Below are 15,751 nucleotides of genomic sequence, written 5' to 3'. Positions count from 1 at the left end.
TTGAGGACCATTAGATAAGCCATTCAATTGTATGAGTCTATACCCACAAAGGACTCTCCTGCTTGGGTTAAAAGATATTATCTACTTGAAATGCTTGAAAATTATATATTTGAGTGTGTTTTATGTGGGCAAAGCTCTATAAAATACTGGAACATGGATTGATAACTTAGAGCAGCGAATCATATAATCATACATTGTCCTATCCCCTAACACACCTGCGCCTACCAGAAAAAGTCCTCAGAGACATTCATCTGAGCAATGACAGTATTGACTCCAAATCCCCAGGTTTCTGAGCTCCACAACATAAAAATCAGGGCATAGATATATATACAGAGAGAGAAAGGTATTTCAGGTACCAGTGACCATGTTATCTGTTCTGTGAATATCCTAGGTCCAAAGATATGTGACATTAAATAGAAAATAAAATATATCATGACTTATAAAGAAAACTGTAAAATAAAAGGACAAAGACTTCTTGTTATTTTTTCCTTATGAACAAGATATTCATGTTTTCAATATAGCTGATGATCCTAAGTTATGAGTTGGGTCTGTTTGCCACTGTAAGTAGGAACTGAAAGAAAGAATAAGAAGAACTAAAAGACGTAAGGGGTATATTTAAAGGGAAGAAAGAAGTATTTATATTTGTAAAAGGTTGAATTTCATATTTTACAAATGAATCAGGTGACTCATTGTTGGTGCTTTATTTGTTTTGATTTATAAAGAATATAAGAAAATATTCAGATTTATTCAGACATAGAAGTCTACATTCAAACATACAACATAACAGAAGATACTCAAAGCTATCTAAAAATAATCTTAAATGAAAGCCAACTCATTCCAATTCTGTCAAGTGCTACTTTCTCAGCATGTTGAAGCCTCAGCAGACAAGACCAACCATAAAATTTGAGGTTTCAATTGAAGAAAAGTATTGCAAGGATATCTAAACACAATGCAGGTAAATAAACAGTTGTATCATTATCATTTTATTTCCATATTAACAACTTCCCATTTTACAAAGGATATCTTTTGTTTTTCATCCCTTTCCCCTGCCAGGAATGACGTTGTCTAAACACATTTTCAATGTTTTCTTTTTAACAGTTAATATATTTCCAGGATGCAAGTCAATTTCTTTCTAAAAAGGTTCCTAGGACACCCATTGAAAAGTCAAAAGCAATGGGCTAAAAGGAATTGCTTTTTTGTTGGAGAAGAACGAAACCCTTTGTATCAAAGTGGGGAATTACACACTGTGCTCACCCTCTGCACAGTGTCTCTTTGTCAAGTAATACATGCCGGAAAAAAAAATAATACAGATGGGAAAATATTGTGCACTGTCAGATCTTGGAAACAGCCAAAGGATTTTTCCTCACCAATGTCTTGTCGATGACTTTCACATTCTGGCACCCTAAAAAAAATAATGCATACATTTAAGATGAAATGAATGCAATAATAATCAGGCAGTAATCGTTTCCCAAGGAATGTAAAACTTGACAAATGTAAGGTTTATGATTCAAGGCAGGCTTGCCAAATCTTATGTGGCATGAGACCATTTTATTACCTAAACAGTCCTTAACACAAAATGACTGGCACATATTTTTATTAACACAAAGAGTATATTCTTTCTGCCACATTTAATAGTCAGTGGCTGAAAGCTCTCTTTTAGGATATGTCTGTCGCAAATTAAAATGCATAGTAAGGATTCACAGAATGGCATTCTTCTCACTGACACCCTGTCCACCATGGCTCAGCCTAGCCCTGAAGGCTCTTGGAGTTTCTCTCCATGGGCCAATCTGGGTGACGAAAGAGGAATCCCTCATTACCTTCAAAAGTGGGCAGTTGGGGCCGGGCGGTGGCGCTAAAGGTAAGGTGCCTGCCTTGCCTGCGCTAGCCTTGGACGGACCACGGGTTTGATCCCCCGGTGTCCCATATGGTCCCCCAAGCCAGGAGCAACTTCTGAGCACAGAGCCAGGAGTAACCCCTGAGCGTTCCCGGGTGTGGCCCAAAAACCAAAAAAAAAAAAAAAAAAAAGTGGGCAGTCAACAGTGAACTCAAAGTCATTTTTAAGTATAAAAGTATATTGTTCATAACATTTAAAGCAGTCACTCATTTAATATTTTTATTTACTTATCACTTAGGAAAATAACGTATTTATGTATTATGTACTATTTTAGATACCAGGGTAACTGCAGTGTATCCAAACAAGATTCCTGACTTACACCTTTTACATTCTGGAAAGGAAACTGTTGTTACCTAATAAATGTAATAATTAAAATATTTATGTAATAAGTGATCTAGAAAACCTTTAATGAAAAGTGTGGAAAATATTTTATGAAAAAATTAGCAGGTAAAAATCTAAAAGTTAAGTAGGTGGGTAGAAAATGTAGCGCCATTTTAAAGAGGACGTCAGATGGTACCCTTGCAGAAAGATTGTATAAGTGAAGATTTGAAAGACATGAAAGAGTTAACCATGCAGATTTCTAGGGAAAAAGCATCCAGGCAGAAGGAAGAGTGCAAAAACCATAAAGCTGACAGAGTTAAGGGATAACTAGGTGGCTAATGTGGGCCAGGAGGAGAAAGTGAAGGTGACAAGTACAAGTTGATCTCTAGCCCCAGGAGTTGAGATCACTAGAGGCTCAAGTGGCCAAGCAACAACAGAACTTGAAAACTGTTGTTAAAGACTTTATCATTTACTCTTTGTGAATCAAAAATCATCGGTGGGTTTCTGATCGAAAGAAACCCACTGTTCATTATCTAAATGAATGTTTAAAAGGAATTATTCTAAGGGGCCAGATTTGATAGAAGGAGAATTATAAAGGGTAGGCCACAAGATCCAAATGAAATGAATCCACTGAGAGATGATTATCCTGTCCAGAAGCAGACAAGTCCTGACTCATGGCTCTCGCCAGTTGAGGTGGTAAATGAGGTCAGATTGGCATTGAACTTGTAAAAATAAATCCATATACATGAGGATATGGGAGAAGAGTAAAAAAATATTTAAAATTTTTGCTCTACACAACTGAAGAAATGATATTGACATGAACAGAAATTGGAGTAATCTATAAATGCAATAGATTTAATGAGCCGTTAGAATTTGGTTTGGGAGAGGTAGCCAAGAGAAGCACTTAAACATGCAGGTAGGGGTATTGATTAGCATATAAGAAGTTTATGTTCATGTACTCTTTAAGCTGAGTAAGGTACAGATTTCATTTTTAAGAAACTCATACCAAAATATTCCTTTAAGATTGTCAACACAACTCTTTATTGAGAAGCTGCTGGTCTGTTTTGGGGGGTTTTTTTGTTTGTTTATTTTTTTGGTTGTTTTTTTGTTTTTGTTTTTGCTGTAGCTGATGGTTTTGGTTTCTGGTTTATTTTTTTATTCTTTTTATATTTTTGTTACTCCCTTACTGTTTTTTGTTTTTGTTTTGTTTTGTTACCTTTTTCTTCTTTTTTCTCTTCTTTCTTCTAAATGGATATTTATAACACCGTCCTAAACGGACTCCTCCTAGTTTTTCTCTTTTTTGTTTCCCTCCCCGCACCATGGTACCAGGACCAGACAGTCAAATGTTCATTTGGTGGCAATAAAAAATGATCGGACTTGAATACCAAATCCAAAGTCAACGACAACAGAATCGATACCCAATCTACAACAAGCTGTACAAGTGGGGAACAGTTGCAGTAGCATTACAGGGGGTAAAGGAGGGAGATGTGGGATGCAGGCTGGGAACAGGGATGGAGGGAGGACAACACTGGTGATGGGAATGCCCCTCATTCATTGTCACTATGTGCCTTAAATATTACTGTAAAAGATTTGTCATTTACTTTACCACAACAAAAATCAAAAAAAAAAGTTGTTCATTATGTATGTTGGAAATTGCCTCAGTTTAGAACAATGCTCTCTACTAAAGCTCTAAGTATTCTACTTCAAATTTTACTACAACCCAAAATGATACAAACTCTTCTCTATCAAGTTCATTGTTATCCAGCAAGAAGCTCAGTGTGAAGACTAGAATATGAGAAAGTTATAAATGAGGACAAGTCTTACCACTCAGAGCCATGGCCAATCGAAATTCTTCTTTTAAAATCTCAAGGACATCTTGAACCCCTTTCTCTCCCTAAAAAGATAAAACAGAGATCTTTCAGGCAAGTCTGAACTATTGTATATATTTACTTCACTATCCAATCATCCTGCTTTATATGTTTATATTCTGTCCAATTACCTGAGAAGCCAAGCCCCAAATAACTGGTCTCCCTATGAAAACTGCCTTGGCTCCCAGAGCTAGAGCTTTCAAAACATCAGTTCCTCTCCGCACACCTCCATCAAGGAAGACTTCTACCTTTCCTTCTACAGCCTCCACAATTTCTGGTAGAACATCAATCTGTGAAGAAAAGAGATTTTTAAAATATGTGACACTATGTATTTTGATTTGTCACCCAGTTGCACCTCCTTCAGACAATGACAAAGACCTACAGGTGAGAATGAGAAAAGCTAAATGGGTCTGGAATCAACAGATAAAAAAAAAATAGTGTAAATGCTTGTAAGATAAAGTCAATGTCACTATGTACCTAAAAAATTACTGTGATACATTTGTAATCCACTTTGGTCAAAATAAAAATTATTTAATTAACAAAATAAATAAATAAACTTTGGAAATTAAAAAAGAAAAATGATCGAAATTAAAAAAAATTAAATTCAAATGGAATGACAGTTTCTTCAAAATTGATACATATTATAGATCCTAATGTTCAAGTTCAAATGAAGATTATGATAAAAATTCAACACAATTATTACCTGCACAATATATGAAGTATATTATTAAATGTCCTGCTCAAATAAATTTTTCTAAAGATTGTAAAAATGCATATCGAGCCTGATAGTACAAGAGATATCTTCTAAAATTTTTAGAGAATATCTATTCAGTATACTTTATATTATGGTATGCATTGGAGAGACACCTCCATAACGTTTTTCTTTTAAAGGAGTATAAGCACATGCACTACAAAATACAATATTCTCAAGCATGTCTGGTGGATTGCCTTCAGACCACACTGATCCCATTCATTTAGTTAGGCAGCTTTTTGATGCTAAGTGAAACAAAGGGTATCTGCCTACTTTTTCATTTTGTATTTGGCCTTGAAATCTACTTTGACCAAGACAAATGAATAGTAGTGGAAGGGTGTCACAGCTAAAAGTAGGTTTGTAAACAATCTCACACATTTCTATTTTCTTTTGGACCAGCATTATTTGCCATAAAAAGACCATTCTTGAAACAATGCTTTTTCTTCAAGTTGGGAACCCAAAATAAACATGCAGGGAGAACAGTTGACCTTGCCAAATTGAGCTGCATATGAAACTTGGAACAAATCACTTACCAAATTATCAAGTCTAGATCATCAGACCTTCACTACTTGATATAAAGAATCACTGAAATGAATGATTGCTGGCTTAAATCATTGGCTTTAGAATCTTTTTCTGTTTCATATGGAAATAGTTATCACAGTTTTCTAATTACCAATACAGGTAATTCTTACAAATGGATAGTGGTGCCTAATCTTATTTAAATATTTGCACTTCAAAAAGTAAACAATTTTATTTCATGGGTGACCACTAGGTCAAAATTTATAAAAATTGCTCACATTTATCTTGAAGTACTTAAATACTAAATTAATTTCAATTAACATTTAAACTGAATGATTAAGAAGCTGCCATATATTTGAATGCAATTTTTTTTTAGAAATAATTATGCTGTGATCATTCAGACTTTTCCACTTCTTCCTTAAAATTTTAGAGGCTAAACTTAAAGGGATTTTTATGAAAAAAGCTAAAAACCAAACATGGCTACAGACTTGGAGGAAGTGAAGGCAACCTTTGGCAAACAGCCCTGTAAATGTTTGGCAGGTAATGTGATTTTCCTCTTTCTCTTTTTCCTTTTCTGCCTTGCCAAACATGCTTTGGATCCATTTACATATGTCCCTTTACCTATGCATAGTCCTCCTTTTATAGGGAGGCATGTTACATCAACATTTAAATGTTACAATTTCCAAACGATGATGCAAGCTATAATTAAGCATATTTCCCCATTTGAAATCAGAACCAAAGAAAAATATCGGGTAGCTTGGGTTCAATACACATTTTAGAGTCACGCAAATCCACTCTTTTTAGATTAGTTCAGTGTCCAAAGTGGCCTAAAAGTAAACTAGTAAAGATATTTAAAATACAAAAACTTGATTATAAAACGAAGTTCAAAATGGTGTTTCATTTATCTGTAGACAAGGATGCTCTATCCATTGCTAAACATTCGTATCTATCCTTCCCCCCCCCCTTTTTTTTGTCACTGCAGTTTTACTGGGCAGAAATTACATAAAATAATTATGATCAGGGCAGATTACTTAAATAAATAGTGTAGACAAATCGACTATTTTATGACTGTTATGTTTCCTCATTTGCAGCTTGCTACATGTCTAAGAGACCATTCATTTCAATTTTACTTTCTTTAGATAACTAATTGTGGACTTAACTCCAGTGAAGTTAATCTATAGGAAAACATGGTATGATTGCAATATACAATTTCTCACTCATCCATCTATTTACTGTTTTATCAAATACCTCATTCAGTTCAAAGTATATTTAAAGACACTATGCCAAGCAGTTTAAGAGCTCTGAAAAGAGTTTCACAGAAATAAGAATTTTTGCTAAGAATGGCAAAAACGTATTCTGGGACCAATAAAAAAGCCCCTAGTCTAGGCTTTGGCCTACGATCTGTACAACAACCAAGATCTCCAATGCCAGAGGTCTGAGTGGAACAACTGCAATCGAGCAGAACTTCTGGTAACATAATGAAAGACTCCATCTTAGGCTTCGATCTAGGATCCGTGCAAAAATCAAAACCACCAACTACAGAAGACTGATTCAAACAACAGTGATGGAACAGAACTTTTAGAACCATAAAGAAAAACTCCATCCTAGTCTCCATCCTATGACCTGTGCAAATACCAAGACCTCTAGTTACAGAGGCCTGATTTCATCATACATGACTGAGCGGATAGTTTCCAGACACCACAAAAGGACCTAGGGAAGAATAAACAAACAGGTACGAAACATAGAGTTATGCACCTGACAGTATACTTCAAAGGCAGAGAAACCTCATATCTCTTAGGCCAAGGGAATTTCCTTTCTAATCTCCCCCAATATTTAATGTGCCTATGCAAAAAAAAAGCACAAATTAATTTTTTATTATTATTGTTGTCATTTTTGTCTTTTTTTGTCTTTGTTTTGTTTTGCTTTGTTTTGATTTATGTTTTTGAGCTATGTTTTATTTCGTGACTGTGGTTATTGTTTGGTTGTTGTATTTTTGCTGTGGTACTTTTTGGGTTGTTAGTTTGAATTTTTTAATATTGTTGCTATGTTTTTCTTTTTTTTCCCCTTTCTTCTCTTAAAAAGATATTTATAGCCTCAAGAAGTACTCCTCCCATTTTTTGCTTGTTAGATTTTTGCCCCCCCCTTTTTCTTTCTTTTTTTTTTCTTTCTTTCTTTTTTTCTTCTTTTATTCAAACAGAACCACATAACTTGAACCATTTTGTTCAGCCTCTCAAACTGAGGGGGAAATAATGGAGGTTACCAAGACCAAACAGTCGTATGAACATTAAGTAGAAATAAAAAATGATCAGACTTAGGTACCAAATCCAAAGCTAACGACAACAGGATCAATACCCAATCTACAACAAGCAAGACACAGAGGGGACCACTTACACTAACAGCCTGGGGAGCAAAGGAGGAGGATGTAGGATGCATGCTGGGAACAAGGGGGGAGCAGGAGAACAACATTGGTGGAGGGAATGCCCTTGATTCAATGTCACTATATACCTGAAATTTTACTGTGAATGACTTGTAATCCACTTTGGTCAAAATAAAAGTATTTATTTAAAAAAGAAAGAATGGCAAAAACTCTTTCTCTTTTCTGCTCAATCCACACTCTTCCAGAATGCTTCTTTTCTTCCAAATTCACAAAGAACTTTCACCAATGTAACAGCCATTATTATATTCTTGATTCACAGGCTTTAAGCAGTAGAACATTTAAATATATTTAACCAAAGAAATTGAATTTTTAATGTGGGCCATAGTCAAAGAAAGATCTTCCTTAGATAAAGTTAAGAGATAGAATCCAGGATAAGGCTGGTAAATTCTCTCCAACCAGATACATCCTCCATCCCATTTTACCAAGCAGGAACCTGGGTGAGGAGGTTAGAATAAAGACAACCATTATGTAGAATCAATATTCTGTAGTCTGTTTGGCTACTTGCTTCCAATTGCAAAATAGCTGCAATTCTCTCCCTCCATAGCAACATTTTGTTGTAACATTGAGTTTCTTCTACCCCAAATGAGAACTTATTCCAAGAAGAGCTTATTTAATTATGAACTAGCCTTGAAACTGCTTTCAGCAACAGACTATTGGAGAAGTGGCAGCATAAAGTTCTATGTAAGCATAGGTCTGAGACCTGGCATGCTGGTACTTACTCTCTAGGAAATCTACTATCATATGAAAATCTGTCACTGAATGTTCAAGATAAGTGTTAATGTAGAGAATCCCTGCTGAGTTTATCCTAAACCAGCCTGTCCTAATAGATTTAGCTAAACAAAGAAAGCATATGATGGGGCCCAGCCAAGAACTACAAAAATTCTCAACAGGCCTCAGACCACACTTGACATCTCAAAAATTGTAAATGGATAGATGTTAAATTTTAATCAGTAAATTTCCAAATAAGTTGTTCCACAGAAAAACTTCACGAATAGCTTGCTTCATATAGGTAGAATTGCTAAATCTCTCTTCAGAAGAAACACAAAGATCCCATAGAATAAGACCAGAGATAAATACCAGAGATAAATGAGATCACACTGTATTTGTCTTTCTTCTGACTTGCTCCACTCAAAGTAATAGCAAATTCACGTATCAATAACTTGGCAAATCAGTTATATAATTAATTTTTTTTAAAAATTAAAAAATAGTTTAGAAAAGCAAAATTTTATTTCTAATCTTATAAATCTAAAGTATTAAATAATTAAGAAAATAATAAATACATTAACTGTTTTTAAAAAACAACATGATCAAAGACTCTATTTTGAAAATACTTTAGAAAATAACAGAAAATATCATATTATTAAATATATGATAAATGGGCCTAGTTGTCATAAAAAAATGGGGGTTTATAAGTGTTCCTAAGACTTGAAGACTGCAAAGAATATGATTTTGAGTTTGAGATATTCCAGTATTGAGGATTTAGGAAATTTATTTTATTATTACTTATAATAATTTCTTTATTTAAGCACCATGGTTACAAGCATATTTATAGTTGGGTTTTACTCATAAAATCTACACCCTCCCTTCACCAGTGCAACTTCCTCACCACCAATGTCCCCTATTTCCTTCCTCATTAATGAATCCTGGAATCTGTGACAATCGGGAAACAACAAAGGCCTCCGCCATGCTTAGAGAATGAAGATGGTAGCTCTGATAACCCAAAAAATACAAACCACATTTTTAACCTCTCAGAGAAGAAATATGGAGGATGCTCATAGAACTCAAAGTATGAAACAAACTGAATGAAACATAAGTAAGAATCAAGAAGATTTGAAAGTAGAAATAAGAAATTTTCCAACTGAAATAACAAGAATGAAAAAGTTGGTAGGCAAAATGAAAACCTCACTGGAAAGACTCTCTAGCAGAGTAACAGTGTCTGAAGACCAAATCAGTGAGCTGGAAGATGAGAGATACATAACAACTCATTACAACAGAAGAGGTTAGAAAAGGACCTCAAAACAAATGATCAGACAATGGGAAAAGTCCTCAAAGAAAGTGAACAGATGAAAATAGAATTTTTTGACAAACTCAGCAGAAACAACATAAGAATCATTGGAGGTCCAGAGATCCAGGGAAAAAAATCCCCATGAAGAATTAACAGTCTAGGGGCATCATTGCAGAGAAACTCTTTAACTAAAGAGTATGTGCAACCAAATGCCCAAAGAGTACCAGCCAAAAGAGATCCAAAGAAAAGCACCCAAAGACACATACTAGTCAAAATGACAAATAGATAGTGATAGAATACTAAAAATATCAATATCAAAATGGAAAATATATTCAAAGGAGCATTTAAGGTTTACAGCAGATGTGTCATAAGAAACCCTCAGGACCTGAAGGCAGTGGTAAGATATAGTGACAAAACACACGAAATGGGTCAAGAGTTTCTCCCATTCTGTGGATGGCCTTTGTATCCTCATCACTATTTTTATTTTTGAGGTGCAGAAGCTTCTCAGCTTGATTTAGTCTCATCTGTTTATTTCTGTTTCCACTTGTTTGGAAAGTAAGGTTCCCCCTTGAAGATGCCTTATTCTCAATGTCATGGAGTTATTTACCTACATGTTTTCTATATACCTTATGGTTTCAGATCTGATATCAAGGTCATTAATCCATTTGGTTTTAACCTTTATGCGTGGTGTTAGATGGAGGTCTGAGTTTGCTTTTTTGCATGTGGCTGACCAGTTATCCCAACACCACTTGTTGAAGAGGCTTTCCTCCCTCCAGTTTGCATTTCTTGCTCCTTTATCAAATATTAATTGACTGTATGTCTGGAAAACATGCTCTGGAGTATGCAAATTTACTTTATTAATCTGAGGGTCTGTCTTTATACTGACAGAACTTAACAAAAAAAAACCATCAAACCCCATCAAAAAATGGGGAGAAGAAATGAACAGACAATTCCTCAAAGAAGAAATACAAATAACCAAAAGGCACATAAAATTGTTCCATATCACTAATCATCAGGAAGATGCAAATCAAAACAACTATGGGGTACCATCTCAAACCACGGAAACTGGCACACATCACAAAGAACAGAAACAACAACTGCTGGTGGGTATTCTGTCTAGTTCAGCTTTTATAGAAAACAATATAAAGATTCGTCAAAAAACTAGAAATTAAGCTTCCATATGATCCAGCCATACCACTCCTAGAGATATGCCCTAGGAACACAAAAACGCAATGCAAAAATGCCCTCTGTGCCCTATATTTATTAAGCACTATTTACAATAGCCAGAATCTGGAAACAAACCAAATGCCCTTCAACAAATTAATGGCTAAAAAAAAACTGGGGTACATATACACAATGGAATAATATGCAGCCTTTAGAAGAGATAAAGTCATAAAATTTTCATATATGTGGATGGACATGGAAACTATTATGCTGAATGAAATAAGTCAGAGGAAAAGAGATAGGCACAGAATTGTTTCACTTTTCTATGGGATTTAAGAAAAATAAAAGGCATTATTGTAATAATACCCATAGACAATAGAAATGAAGGCTTAAAGAACCTGCTCACGATATGAAGCTTACCACAAAGAGTGGTGAGTGCAGTTAGAGAAATAGCTACACTAACAACTATTATGACTATGGTAATGAGTGAAAAAAGTAAAATGTCTGTCTTGAATACAGGCAGGGGGTGAGGGAGGATGAAGATGGGAGGTGCATTGGTGGCAGCATTATTGCACTGGTGAAGGAGGGTGTTCTTTTTATGACTGAAAGCCAACTACAAACATGTTTATAACCATGCTGCTTACATAAAGATATTATTTATTAAAAAAAACCACACCCAAAGAAATGATTGCTTTTCCAAGAATACTTTCCCCAGCCAGACTTACATTTAGGTTTGAAGGAAGGATACACAGCTTTACAGATAAACAGCAGCTGAGAAACTTTACAGACTCAAAACCAGCCTTAAGAGACTAACTGAAGACAAGACCAAGAGGCACGCCAAACTTCTACAGAAAGATGACACTAAATTCCATGAAAATTATCTCTCTCAATGTCAGTGGACTAAAGGTACCAGTTAAGAGTGACAAAGTGGTAAATTCATATACACAGAGTGAATCAAAAAGCTGAATCCAACGTTTTTCTGAATACAAGAAGCACATCTGAATAGTAAGAACAAACAGACTTAAAATCAAAAAGGTTGGAAGACAACCAGCCAAGCAAACAACTCCATTATAAAGAATGGGGTTGGGAAAGAGGTATGAAATTTATTTGATTTTGACATATTATTCCAAAATTACTTCACAAACCCAATCCAACCCGGACCCATTATTATCTCAAAGGTAAGAACCTTTGAACATGAATTCAATTTTTAATTTCTTTTCAGTGTAACAGAGTCTGGCAGAGGGCCTCAGTGGCATGCTATTAAAATCAATTGAAATTAGGCAATTGCTTTAGGCAATTGACTCTGTACAATTATAAAAACATAGAAACACTGCAGTGTAACTTCTATCTTTCTGTAATCAGTACAGCATTTTGAAGAAACTCAGACTGAAAAATTCTGATTACTTGATGTCCTGGTTTCCAAGACTTTGGATAAGACATGGCCAGAACTTGAACATAAATCTGGGCTCCAGTTAGTTTTCTTCCCATGATATCACTTGCCTCTTGCCTCTTATTTATGATGTCACAAAATCCAAAGGACTACAAGCGATTCTTTGAAATTATTGAATAGTTTTACCAATAAAATCTCCTTGTAGCCTTTGGCTACTCTCTTCAAAATCTACACATGATGGAAAACACCTTCAGCATAACCACATTCCTCTTACATTTTCTCTCATCTTCTTGGGTTTTAAATTTTCTCTACAGTATGAAGCAAAAGTCAAGCAAGCACCTTCTCTCATGCCCACAACTTGTAAAGTGGAGATTCATTATTTTTTAAACAGTCTTTGAGACCACAACTCAGAAAGCCCTTTTAGATCAGTTTCCATATTCCCTCTGTCAGAGGGAAATAAACCACACTATTTAGATATTTCCCCTTTATACTCTAGTTATATTTGATTTTAGTAGATTTAGACTTTATTTTTGAAAACAAACTTAATTTTGCCTGCATACTAGGTCTATGTCTTCATACACAAGAGAAGCATAACTGCAAAAGCTCTTGATCTAGTCCCAATTTCTCCTTCGTACTCAGAAGAGGTCTTCATTCCTTGCATATTTTATGTACAGGAAACATCGATCAATTAAAAGAATGCCTCTCCATCTTCCATAAGTGAAGATGATGGGAAAGTGCTAAAAATTTTCAGTTTTATTATTTAAATTCTCCCCCTTTTACTTCATTACTATTATTATTATCATTAGCATTCTTGTTAGTAGTAATTGTTTGGGGGCCACTCCCATTGGTGCTCAGGAGTTATTCCTGGTTCTGAGTTCAGAAGTTACATCTGGCAGGCCAAGTACTATATGGGATGCCAGTGTCCTAACTCAGGTCAGAGGCATACAAGGCAAATGCCCTACCCATGCTCTGCCCCCATACTTCCTTCTTTCCAGTCTTCCATTATTTTTCCTCTTTTTCCCTCTTTTTCCCTCTTTATTCCTCTTTATTTCTCTCTTTATCCCCCCCCTCTCTCTCTCTCTTTCTCTCTCTCTCTCTCTCTCTCTCTCTCTCTCTCTCTCTCTCTCTCTCTCTCTCTCTCTCTCTCTCTCTCTATCTCTCTCGTCTGTCTTTGAGCCACACCCAGTGACACTCAGGGGTTACTCTTGGCTCTAAATTCAGAAATCGCTCCTGGCTTGGGGGACCACATGGGACACTGGGGAATCGAACCGTGGTCTGTACTAGGCTAGCGTGGCCAAGGCAGATGCCTTATCACTTGCACCATAGCTTGGGCCCCAATATTTCTCTTTTTTGTTTTTTTTCTTTCCTTCTTACTATTATTAGTTTACATCATTATAGTCTGCTTTTAACAGTTCTATTATCTACAGGGTTCACCCCACACACCACCAGTCACTGCCATCCACTGTCACTCTTCTCCACTTTTTTCTATTAATCACCATAGTTTTCAATGAGTTTATAAATTAATTTTGTCAGTTCACTTACTTCAGTTATTTATATTCCATATTTAATAAAACCACCCAGTAACTATCTTTATTTATTTATCTTTCTTATTTATTTTATTCAACTCAAGTACTATCCTTTCTATTTCAAATGACATAATTTCAGTTATTTAATCCAGAGTAGTTTTCAGTGAGTTTAAATATTATAATTTATTCAACATTTCTATTCAGTCATCTGTTGATGAGCCTTGAGGTTGTTGTATATTTTGACTATTATCAATAATGGTGCTTTAAATTCAGTGTTTTCATTCATGAGTGTGCAATTACACAAATGAAAATATTTCATTCATTCCTACTAATACTATTTTAGCGAAAACTATGAGTGCAAATATGTACATGTGATATTGCTTTGTAGCTTTTTGTTTTCCACTAATACAGAACTAGCCTTTATTATTAACTAAAAAACCCTGCTAGATCAATAAAACAATAATCAACTACAATTTTAAATTAATGATTTGTTCTATTCTACTTCCATTTGTATAAATTAAATTCAACTAAAAATCCCAATTAACAATTCTCGAGTAATACTATTGGTTCTCTTAAAAATGGTACTAAGCATGATGACTCATTTGAAAGACGCATGTAAAAAGTTTTATTATTTTGAAGAAATGTCTATATTTAACATTTTGGTGTTGTTGCTGTTTTTGGACCACCCCCAGTGACTCTCAGGGATGACTTCTAGCTATGTGCTCAGAAATGGCTCCGGGCTTGGGGGACCATATGTGATGCCAGGGATCAAACCCAGGTCTGTCCTGGGCAGCCACTTGCAAGGCAAATGCCCTACCACTGTGCTATTGTTTAGACCCCTATATTTAGCATATTTTACATAATCCGGCTGACACTGCCTATGATTAGTCAAATTATAGGATTTTAAATTCAAAAGTCTATTAGCTACCTGATATTTAAACTTCAAAATTCCAGGAAAGTAAAGTTTGGAAAGGAAATTAATTTTTACTACTCATGGTTGTTCAAACCGATCTCTGTCTTTAGCTATCATAATTTGCTACTTAATCACTGCCTCCTGACATGTTAAAGTACAATTTAAATGGTGTATCATGTTAAATAAAAAAGTCTTCCATTAAATACCACAAACTTGTAATGTTAAAGGGTCTTCCTTTTTATCTATTCAGGTCGATTTATTTCCTAGTATTCCCCCAAGTCCCGTGAGATATTACAAACAAAAAATTTGCCCCGAATACACTTTCCTAGACTGTATTTTGACTCATACCTCAAACACACCTGTGACCCTTTTGTGATGATGCAAAATACAAGTGGAAGGTAACATCATTATCTATTTCAAGAATTCTAAGCCAAATTTCCATAATAAACTACATGAAAGAGAATTATCTGTAGCTTATTAATATGACACCCTACCTACATCTCCTACAGCTTTTGCTCTCCATACAGCATCATGAATCTGACTTCACGATGTTTCATCCACCCCTGGGCCTCAGACTTTAATCGTAAATTATGCCCCAGAGTCTCATTTGGTTTTGTAGGCCCTTTTATCATTATATTATTCTTTTTTTTTTTTTTTTTTTTTTTTGGTTTTTGGGCCACACCCGGCGGTGCTTAGGGGCTACTCCTGGCTGTCTGCTCAGAAATAGCTCCTGGCCGGCACGGGGGACCATATGGGACACCGGGATTCGAACCAATCACCTTTGGTCCTGGATCGGCTGCTTGCAAGGCAAACGCCGCTATGCTATCTCTCCGGGCCCCATTATATTATTCTTAACATTTTTAACTCAATTCTATACATTTGTGGCCAGTTTAGTTCACTTTTATTTTCATATTCTGGATTCTAGTTTGCCAATCTCAGTGAGAGTATATAATCTATTGCCAC

The 15,751-nt window shown here is 35.3% G+C and overlaps 1 protein-coding gene across 1 annotated transcript in view; it reads right to left on the bottom strand.

Annotated features, from left to right (window-relative positions):
* Window positions 1–686: 686 nt before the first annotated feature.
* The window catches only part of HAO1 (hydroxyacid oxidase 1), a 76,500-nt gene continuing 61,435 nt past the window's right edge, over window positions 687–15,751 (bottom strand). Inside the window, exons 6-8 of the mRNA XM_049779306.1 lie at window positions 4,215–4,373; window positions 4,040–4,109; window positions 687–1,402 (exon numbers count right to left, since the gene is read on the bottom strand). Of these exons, the coding sequence (XP_049635263.1) occupies window positions 1,332–1,402; window positions 4,040–4,109; window positions 4,215–4,373 (300 nt within the window). The 3' untranslated portion in view covers window positions 687–1,331. The remainder of the gene's footprint in view (window positions 1,403–4,039; window positions 4,110–4,214; window positions 4,374–15,751) is intronic.

Source organism: Suncus etruscus, chromosome 9, assembly GCF_024139225.1.
Source record: "Suncus etruscus isolate mSunEtr1 chromosome 9, mSunEtr1.pri.cur, whole genome shotgun sequence".
Taxonomy (NCBI): Eukaryota; Metazoa; Chordata; class Mammalia; order Eulipotyphla; family Soricidae; genus Suncus; species Suncus etruscus.
The sequence above is the reverse complement of the archived record's forward strand: the minus strand, read 5'-3'. Positions and strand labels throughout refer to the sequence as shown.